The following is a 10447-nucleotide window of genomic DNA, read 5'->3' as shown; positions in this document are numbered from 1 at the left end:
GCTCTTTCTTGAACCCAGCTGGGCTAACACTGAGAGAAGGCAGCCTGCCAAGGCAAGATCTTTGAACGTATCGTGGCAGCGGCGGCCACTCCAGCCCACCTGCCTCTCCAGCCCTGTCGCCTGTGCCTCTTGACTGAGGGACCATGACCAGGCCCTGGTTGCTCTCCCTGCTCCTCCTCACCTTCCCAGCAGTCCTGAGAGCCAGCACAGACCTAGCCAAGAATAAGGTGAAAGTGCTGAGGAAATTAAAACCCATCAGTACTTCGAATGCCAACGTGAAGCAGTGTCTGTGGTTTGCATTGCAAGAATACAATAAAGAGAGCGAGGACAAGTATGTTTTCCTGGTGGCCAAGGTACAGCACGCCCAGCTGCAGGTAAAGGTGTTCTCTCCAAACAGGAGGGCATTTGCATGTGGTGCACAGATGAAGCCAGACTGAAAGTGGGCATGCGAGAGAAATACTGATGTACAAAAAGCTTGAATATGTGAGTGCTCAGAACATTCGCTCACACGTAGAGCATTTTCTATATGTGTTTGGGCTGCTGTTCTAAGAACTTTGCATATATTAGCTGTTTTAAACCAAATGCTGCAAATCAAATGTTCATGTACTTCTGAGGTTGGGAGACAAATTGAATTCAGTGAATATTTTGCAATAAAGCCTTCACAGGCAGCGTCTAAACCTATACACATAACATGGAATGTAGGGTTGAAGAGAGGCCCATGGCACTATCGAACATATAGGCTAATAAAATGCCCTCTCCCATATTCTTTAATTTTTTTAATCCAACATTTATTTAACAGAAGTACAGACATGTTGATTTTCTGTTTATACAAATGGGTATCTCTTCACAGGACCACGAGTTGCCCAACTCTAGGAAGCATTGCTTATGTAGATTCCAATAGGTACTGTGGTCTCTGGAGTTTGCAACATGGTGGTCAGTGATCTTGCCTGCTCTACTCAATAAAGGGCCCTCAATGCTGACTGTGAATACCAGCCTCAGCAGTTTGGTTGGTAATATGGCTTGTAATTACACCATGAACTTAAAAGACTGAGCTGCAAAAACATTCATCAGGGGGTCCCTGTTGGCAGAGCTCATGTTCCCGATGCCTTTGGAAATGGGAGCCATCGGCATTGTATTTCCAGTACTTTGTGCTGGTGAGGTAGCACCTTTACTGATGGGGCATGCTCCACCATTCATCTCCCAGTACAAACCCCCTGGTCCTTTGAAAGAAAGGAATTGAGCCTGGGACTGGCAACCTCCCAAGCATCTTTCATAGTTTACTTTCTTTGGTACCCAATTCACGCATGCATTCAGCAAGTTTCTCATAAGCCACTTTCGTACTAGCTGCTGTAGATGAGGGGGTGAGATGGACAGAAATGATCACAGCTCTTAGGGAGCCAACATCAATGTAAAAGAAAACCCCTAAACCAGGAATTCTAGCTGTGCTGTCTGCTCTGGTTGCATGGTACTGGGGTGTCAGGGAAGGCTCCCTTCGATAGCATTTCTCTCACGGTGGGAGCTTGTAAATGTCCTGCTGCACAGGCCACACCCTCACCAACTAAATGAGGGTCTCTGGGTGGGACCCAGGTCTCCGAAGATTTTAAAACCCTTCAGGTGATTTCAATATGCAGTCATAATTGAGAACAAACATTTGGGGAATGATGTTGAAGATGAGACCTGAAGGCTGAGTCAGAGTTAAACAGGTGAGGGAGGCTGGTGGGAAGTGTTTCAGTTTGCATTTCCCCAGAAGCAGACCCTAATGCTAGAATTCAAGTGCAAGCAGTTTATTTGGGAGGCCAGGTCAGGAAGCACCAGGCGTAGAGGGGAAGGTAGACAGGACAGGGAATGTGGCCAATGCAAGGGNGGAGCTTGTAAATGTCCTGCTGCACAGGCCACACCCTCACCAACTAAATGAGGGTCTCTGGATGGGACCCAGGTCTCCGAAGATTTTAAAACCCTTCAGGTGATTTCAATATGCAGTCATGATTGAGAACAAACATTTGGAGAATGATGTTGAAGATGAGACCTGAAGGCTGAGTCAGAGTTAAACAGGTGAGGGAGGCTGGTGGGAAGTGTTTCAGTATTTCCCCAGAAGCAGACCCTAATGCTAGAATTCAAGTGCAAGCAGTTTATTTGGGAGGCCAGGCCAGGAAGCACCAGGCGTAGAGGGGAAGGTAGACAGGACAGGGAATGTGGCCAATGCAAGGGCGAATTAATGAGCAGGCGACCCCCACGGGCAACTGAACTGTCTCCCTGGGGTCCTCAAGGAAGTGTGCAGAGCCCAGCCTGGGGCTGGACCGGCCTACAGATGAGGAAGCTGTGCTGTTTATTGACCAACTCCCATCGATCATTGGCTGAGAGCTGCTCCGGGAGCACTTGGCTCCTGCTGGTGAAAGGAAGACCCAGGCAAGAGTCACAGGAATTGGCAGTATGTTCAGGAACAGTACGGGGCATGGGTTACCATGCACAGCATCTGCTACAGGAGGGGAGCAGGAGGACTTGGGGGTGCAGGGGATGGGGAGAAGCAGTCAGGCATTCTAGAATGCCTTCTGTAAGGCTGGCAGTGGAAAGGAGCATGGTGCATTTAAGCAGCTCTAAGAAGCCAGTCTGACTGGCCAGAGAGGCAGGCAGGGACCAGACCACACCAGGCCATGCAGGCCACAGTCAAGATTTTTACTTTATCTTGAGAGCACTGAAAAGCCAGCAAAACATTAGGTCAGGGAGTTGTTAGGACTTATGTGGTCAAACTTGGGCTTTAAATGTATCACTCTGGTGAACTTATTTTTAGAAATAGGTTCTCAGGATGCAGTGAGGATGTCCCCAGCCTCCCAGCCTTTAGGTTCATAGTTCCCTGTAATCAGCCTACGGAAAGCCCCTGCCTTCTTTTGGCTGGGCCAGCAGTGGCAGCAGAAACATGAGTGGCAGTGCCACATGGTGGTGAGGGTTGTGGGCTGCAGTGCTGGATGCCTTGGTTCACCCCCCTGGGTTGGCTGCTTGCTAGACACATAGTTACTCAGTTTCTCTGTGCTTCATTTTCCTTACCTGAAAAAAATAGGAGTGACAGCCTTACCCCAGAGGACTGGCATGAGGATTAACTGAGTCACTGTGTGCAAAGCCCCAAGGCCCGTGCTGATGTGCAGCCCGTGCTCGGCTGGGGTTAGTGAGGACTACTCTTAATAGAAGTCCTGTTGATGGTCAGGCTCATCTTCAAAGTAAAAACCTAATTCCCTGGGCTGGCCCGGTGGTGCACTGGAAAGTGCGCCGCTTGGGAGCGCGGCGTCGCTCCCACCGAGGGTTCGGATCCCATGTGGAGACCGGTTCCCGCTCACTGGCTGAGCGTGGTGCGGGCGCAACACCGAGGGTTGCAATCCCGTTGCCGGTCAATAAAAAAGACAAAACGAAAAAAAAAAAAAAAAAAAAACACCTAATTCCCCAAACCAATGGGTAGCTGTGCTGGTTGCTCCTTGATGTCTAACCAGCTTCCCCCTCCAAGACAGGCCAGAGCCGCCTTTGCTAACTCTTTGGAGCACAACTAAAATCAATAGACTTGATAGAGGCAATGAGGAAAGGTCTGATAAAGAAGGCGAGTCAAGGGGAACCTGGTCTAGTGGCAGAAACCTCTTGTCTCCTCCTGCAGTCCTANTTAGGTCAGGGAGTTGTTAGGACTTATGTGGTCAAACTTGGGCTTTAAATGTATCACTCTGTTGAACTTATTTTTAGAAATAGTTTCTCAGGATGCAGTGAAGATGTCCCCAGCCTCCCAGCCTTTAGGTTCATAGTTCCCTGTAATCAGCCTATGGAAAGCCCCTGCCTTCTTTTGGCTGGGCCAGCAGTGGCAGCAGAAACGTGAGTGGCAGTGCCACATGGTGGTGAGGTCGTGGGCTGCAGTGCTGGATGCCTTGGTTCACCCCCCTGGGTCGGCTGCTTGCTAGACACATAGTTACTCAGTTTCTCTGTGCTTCAGTTTCCTTACCTGAAAAAAATAGGAGTGACAGCCTTACCCCAGAGGACTGGCATGAGGATTAACTGAGTCACTGTGTGCAAAGCCCCAAGGCCCGTGCTGATGTGCAGCCCGTGCTGATGTGCAGCCCGTGCTCGGCTGGGGTTAGCGAGGACTACTCTTAATAGAAGTCCTGTTGATGGTCAGGCTCATCTTCAAAGTAAAAACCTAATTCCCTGGGCCGGCCCGGTGGTGCACTGGAAAGTGCGCCGCTTGGGAGCGCGGTGTCGCTCCCACCGAGGGTTCGGATCCCATGTGGAGACCGGTTCCCGCTCACTGGCTGAGTGTGGTGTGGGCGCAACACCGAGGGTTGCAATCCCGTTGCTGGTCAATAAAAAAGACAAAAAGGAAAAAAAAAAACAAAAAACAAAAAACAAGACCTAATTCCCCAAACCAACGGGTAGCTGTGCTGGTTGCTCCTTGATGTCTAACCAGCTTCCCCCTCCAAGACAGGCCAGAGCAGCCTTTGCTAACTCTTTGGAGCACAGCTAGAATCAATAGACTTGATAGAGGCAATGAGGAAAGGTCTGATAAAGACAGGCGAGTCAAGGGGAACCTGGTCTAGTGGCAGAAACCTCTTGTCTCCTCCTGCAGTCCTATACCCCCAGGTGATTTAAGCGGACATCAGAGTAGTCTTAACTGCATTCAATCATTAATGAATTCAGCAAATACTGATTTCTTACTGTAAACCTACTGCTGCTCTACTCACTAAAGACTCAACAGAGAACAAGACAAACTCGGGCATGAATGGCCCATAAGAACTGCATGCTGAGCTGGTGGAAAGGACCCAGGAAGCCCCCAAGATGGGGGATGGTTCACAGGGATCTGAGGGTGCATGTGGGAAAGACGGCTGTCCTCCTGGCAGGCCTGTGTGAACCTTAGCATCTTGGGCCCAGGAGGGCTGATGGCTCTGGAGACCCCACTTTTCTCCCCCCACCCTTCACTGAGCATGCCTCAGACTTTAGGACAGAAATGGAATTAGCAGGTCTTGCCTTTGAGGAAGCCCCAAACTGGAAAGGAGCCTTTTCCCTGAGCACCCAGCTCCAGGTGTCAGTGTGCAAAGAGGAGCAGGTACACATCATGGCCTTCCCCTAAAGCTACAGGGGCAGGTGGAGGGAGAAGGGAGGAAAGGGTAGATGATGAGAGTAAGAGTGATTTTCAAGTTTGCTAAAACTTTTTAAAATAAAATAAAACTTCTTCAAATAGATTTCACAATTCCTAATTAACAGGTCACGGATCGCCTGGAATATCTTATTGATGTTAAAATTGCCCGCAGCAATTGCAGAAAGCCTTTAAACAATAATGAAAACTGTGTCATTCAAGAAAACTCCAAACTGGACAAGGTAGGCAAGAAACTACCTGTGATATCCTTGGCAGTTCTGAGCCCCATCTGGCTTTATCAAGGCCTCTAAGTGACTGGAAAAACTTGGGGTGCCCAGACCTTCTCTTTGAGGTCTGGATCGCTGCCAACATTTAACCCGGTGGCTTTTAGAGCAGAGGATGCAGGCCCAGTGGTGGACCCCTTTAAGCCTTTTCCCCACCCCTTGTCCTAGGGACTGGATATTGTCAAGTCCACTCTTACCTCAAGAGCTCCAGTAATTCTTGACTTTTGATGCAGAAAAACTTGCCAACACATGTTCACTGAAAGTCTATTCTCTTGGATGCAGGTTAGCCACCCGGCTGTTGCTAAGTGCATCCCTGTACAGGCCCAAAAGGAAATCCATTCATTCACTCATCCACTCATAAACTTACTGAAAACGGGTGATGTTTACTTTGCTGGAGGTTAGGCAATGACGGACCAGACAATGTCCCTACCCTCCTGGATTACAGTTGATTCTCACTGGGCTCAGCCAGGTTTTCTGTGAAGATCAGGGAACAGCCCAGAGACTCCCTAAGGGCTGATTTTGTCAGGGCCTTGTGGCCTCCAGCCTGCATTTTTGATCTCAGAGTTGTGGGAGAGCCCTGCACGGATTATGTAGCATCACCTAGTCTGAGACTGGTGAAGGCCCCAGCTGTTCTGCCGATTTGTCCAACAGGGGTATCTTTGCCCCTTTCTTTACACTGGTGGTTTTCCAATGTGCACAGGCTTCAGAATCATCTGGAGGCCTTGATAAACCCTGGAATTAGATTTGGAGAACCACTGCTCCACATATTACCACGGCACAGGAAATAGGAAGTACAACTAATAAAGTACACTCCCATTATGTGTGACAAAAACTGCCTCTGTGTGCTCACAATGAGCACATCCTATCATGTCCAGGTGATGGTAAATACCCATCAGGACACACATTTAAGCAGTGAGCAAGTGCTAACGCCATCTGATTGTTCATGCTTGTTTTGTTTATTTTTTTATTAGGAGTATGGCTGTTTTAAATTTGTATTTTCTCCTGGGCTCCTTGGGGTTATAGGAAAGTTGTTCTTTTTGCCTGTTTGTAGAAAATGTTAAAAAGAATGAAGGAGAATTGTCTTCAAGGAGCCCACTTGGGTCTAAGGTTTCTATGGACCCTCTTTGTTTTTAAGGCACACACTTATCAATAATGAAAACTTTCCAAGCCTTTGGAATATGCTGAAGAACAGTAATACTGGGCAGTTTTTCTTCTGACTGGCTTTAGTGGAATGTCTCCAGTATTTATGTCCTATCATTAAATATTATATCAAGTACTGATTTCTGAAGTTCTTCCATTTTCTCTTTACCAAGAGTTACTTTTTAAATTAAAAACGTTTTCTTCTATCAAATATTTTTTCAGTATCTACCAAGTATATTAAATAATTTTCCTTCCTTGTCCTTTTAGTATAAATAATTAAAATAATGGATTTGCTAATGTTGAGCCATTCTTACACAGCTGCAATATGGTAAACTTGTCTTCTTTTGCGTGAGGGGACACTTTTATAATTTTATTTGATTGTCAGTGGTTAGTTCTCATCCACATTGATAGTAGGTTTTTGAATGAAGGGACAGGTACATAGGTACAATGTATTGAGCTTGCTTGGTGAATAAACTTGTTCGCTTGTTTTCTGGACAACTGTGTTGCACTCTCTTTGTCACCTCTCTTCTCCTGGGTGACAGAGATGCAAAGTATTACTCAAAGCCCATTCTTTTCTGAGCAGTGAGAAACCCCGAAGGGGTTAATTTCCTGGAATTCGCAAGAGAGAGGCATTCCTCCTCAGGAAATTAACACTAGACTGGGGTTCTTTCTCAGTATTTATTCTCCAGGCCAGAAAGTTACAGAAAAGAAACATAGGTGGAGTTATAGCTAGTACAGTTTACCAGTAGAGGCTGGTAATATCAGTGAAATAACATGGTGACATTCCATAATGCAATTTGCAAAAGGTTAAGTCAATCCACCAACAAAAGCTTGTTCTTAGCAAATACTGTCTTTTCCTACAGCAGTGTCCTCAGTATTTTTATATAACAATAAAACAACTTTCTTAACATATCAATCAGTAGGTTAATCTGCTCCAAGGATGTCTGTCCTTGAGCCAACAACTTTTCTGTGTTATAATTCTTTATCTACATCAGAGACTTTAGCCTGGGGAAAGTTTCCTGTCTTTTGCAAGCTTAACATTTCCATATGTAATTTTAAAAAGTTAGGTTATACGTGAAACTACAGGGCTTTGGAAACTAGGCCCTGTGAAATACATTTGCTTTATAAATGTTAGTATACTCCACACAACAGTACATGGGTACAGGGTGACACGTTCCTTGTCGCTTTGGCCTGGACAGCTTTGTGGAGCCTGGTGCTGATGTACACAACTGCATGCCCATCTCTTTCATGGCAAATTTCCAGATCTCTTTCAGTGCCTGAGGGGCCTGCACCTTGAAGGTCGCTCCCTGGACTCACATGTGAATGTCAATGGTATCCTCTTTGTCACCACCTCACCTATGGCAGAGTGGCCATTCTTCTTGCCCCCATTCTTCACAGGACCAGGCTGGAAAGGGGCAGAGTGAAGGATTATGCCTGCCCTTGTCATTTAGAATGCAGTGGATTCAATATGCCACTTTTTTACTTAGGAATTTTGCATTTATATGTCTTAATTACTCAAACCTCCCTGATGTTAAGAATCATTGAAGCATGTGATAAACCCACTCACGCGCACATACATGCACATGTATGCATCCTTGTACACACATCTGTATCCACACATGTACACACATGCATACACATACACAAACTCCATGACCACACCTCAAATCTACTGAATCAGAATTTCCAGTTCAAACACCCACACATTTTTATATCACTGGGCAAGTCTGGGAAGCACTTCATTAGGGACAGTATGGTCTTGTTGACAGGTGTCTGTTTAAGAATATGCTGGAAGATACAGCAATTAATTATTATGCAACTGACTTTAATTTGCTAGTTTTTGTTTAAGATTTTTGCTATTTATTAAGCAAGTTTTGATTATAATTTATTTCTCAGTTACATCTTGTTTTCAGGATTTCGCTTTTCTGGTACAATGAAAATGGGGGCTTTCCACTTTTTTTCCCATGTTTGGGATCAGTTTAAAGAGCAAAGGACTGATAACACCAAGGTCAAGGGTTCAGATCTCATTACAGGCCAGCTGCCAGGAAAAAAAAAAAAAGACCAAAGGAGCTTTTGGCTCCAAAAGTTTGATGTAATTTACCTATAAAACCACCTTGATTTGGTATTATTTCGTGCATGTGTCCAAGCAGGGACCAAAATTCCTTTTCTCTGACTCCATCTGCTTCTTAACTTCTGGAAGTGCCTCAGTGATTCCAGATTTTTTAAGATGACCCATACAGTTTTTCCAGTACTGCTGTCTGTCTGCCAATCTGTCTATCCTGTCATCTGTCCCTTCACCCATTCACCCATCTAGTAGACATACTCAGAACATTTCATTTGTCATTTCAATGGTAGTTTGAAAGGGAGAGAAGGTCTCTTTGGAACAAAAGATGTGTTAAGCTCTAGAATCTTCTAAATTACTCTTACCCTGACACACTAGTTATTAGAACAAAAGGGGTTAAACATTAAAATAGCATATATTAGCTTTTATCTAATATAGAATTGCTTTGTTTACATTGTAGAAAGTATTAAAAAGACATAAAAATAAGGTCAAGTGTACTTTTAATGTCCCACCAAAATGTTAAGATCGTTAACATTTGTGTCTCCTCGTGGCTGGTATAGAGCAGAGATCCCTCCGGGTAGCTGCTAATGGCTGTGAAGTCTGCAGCCTCCAGCTCTGCAGATTCCTGAGAGCATTTCTGGATGGGTGGTGACCCATCTTCCAGCATGTTCCTACGCTGACACCTAGCAACAGGACACTGCTCTTTATCTTTCTTTTGTCACAATGCTGACTTTTTTTTTTTTGCCATCTTTTTCAGAAAGTAAACTGCAGCTTTTTGGTAGGAGCGCTTCCCTGGAATGGCGAATTCACTGTGATGAACAGGGAGTGCGAAGATGCCTGACGGTGTTGTTCGGAGTATCCCCCTGGCCACCACGCCTCCCTTTCTGTGTTAACATGAGCAGAGGCAGGTGCTTGGCTGCTGCGTACTTGCCTCATTTACGCCTCTCCGCCTGTGTTTTGTTTTTTAGTTTGGCAGTGTGTGGGGACAAGAGATGGGCACGTCCAGCTCCTCTTTCCTGGAATCAGGATGTCCACTTACCTTTGGCCAGTTTGCTGGTCCACCCTCAGGGATGAGTTTGTCATCCAGTTCAGAGAACACAGGGAGGACTGATTCCATTTCCCATGGCAAATCCGAGGAAAAATCCCTTTGAAGTGGGTAATGATCCCATAAGAAGTTCTGAACACAGTGGGTGCTAACTCAGCAGGTTCCTTCTGGGTGCCTCCTCCTCTGGCCTGAGGCTCCTTCCTGTCTGATGGTCCTGACCAGACAGGTCACCTGGGCTGGGGACCCCTGTGACAGAACCAGCAGCCCTCCCCCAGCGGATCTCTGTGAACTGGGAGAATTTGGGTCTTTCTATGTGAGTGTACACAATGATCACAAAGAGAAAGGGTAAGCTGTGTTGACAGCATGCACTGGGCATGTGAGAGAGACAGAGAGAGAGGGAGAGACAGAAGGATGTGGGAAGGAAATAGGCAAACAGGGATGATGGCAGGAGACAACATTCTCTTGCAGGAAGTAACCATTAAACATAGACCTGAATAATGGGAGCTGTTTAATGGGTAGAGCGTTTCTGTTTTGCACGATGAAAAAGTGCTGGAGATTGGTTGCATAACAAAGTGAATATACTCAATGCTACTGAACTGTGCACTTAAAAACAGTCAAAATGGTAAATTTTATGTTACATGTATTTTGCCACAATTAATCATTTTTTTAAAAAAATAGACATGTCTATTGTAAACATAGTGTTGGGTGTGGTCCAGGAAGCCAATTGTATTTCAAATGTCGCAAGTGTGAGCCAGGTCTTACCTCCCATGGCCTGGTGGGCAGTGTGGATGTCAATATTTCTGCCCCAGACAGGA

The 10447-nt window shown here is 45.8% G+C and overlaps 1 protein-coding gene across 1 annotated transcript; it reads left to right on the top strand.

Moving 5' to 3' along the window:
* Positions 1 to 143: 143 nt before the first annotated feature.
* On the top strand, positions 144 to 9428 carry CST8 (cystatin 8 (cystatin-related epididymal specific)). Its single transcript, XM_008584689.1, has 3 exons — positions 144 to 374; positions 5230 to 5343; positions 9345 to 9428. The coding sequence occupies exons 1-3, from the start codon at positions 144 to 146 to the stop codon at positions 9426 to 9428; spliced, it is 429 nt and encodes a 142-aa protein (XP_008582911.1).
* The last annotated feature ends 1019 nt before the right edge of the window (positions 9429 to 10447 follow it).

Source organism: Galeopterus variegatus, unplaced genomic scaffold (genome assembly GCF_000696425.1).
Source record: "Galeopterus variegatus unplaced genomic scaffold, G_variegatus-3.0.2 Scaffold3334, whole genome shotgun sequence".
In the NCBI taxonomy this organism is placed as follows: Eukaryota; Metazoa; Chordata; class Mammalia; order Dermoptera; family Cynocephalidae; genus Galeopterus; species Galeopterus variegatus.
Note: the sequence above shows the minus strand (reverse complement) of the source record. Positions and strands in the feature narration are given on the sequence as shown.

Bases quoted from the DNA above. Each gene is read 5' to 3' on its own strand.
- CST8 (XM_008584689.1), top strand. From the start codon at position 144: ATGACCAGGCCCTGGTTGCTCTCCCTGCTCCTCCTCACCTTCCCAGCA. The intron at 375-5,229 runs GTAAAGGTGTTC...CCTAATTAACAG, and splicing joins TACAGCACGCCCAGCTGCAG to GTCACGGATCGCCTGGAATA. The intron at 5,344-9,344 runs GTAGGCAAGAAA...CATCTTTTTCAG, and splicing joins AAAACTCCAAACTGGACAAG to AAAGTAAACTGCAGCTTTTT.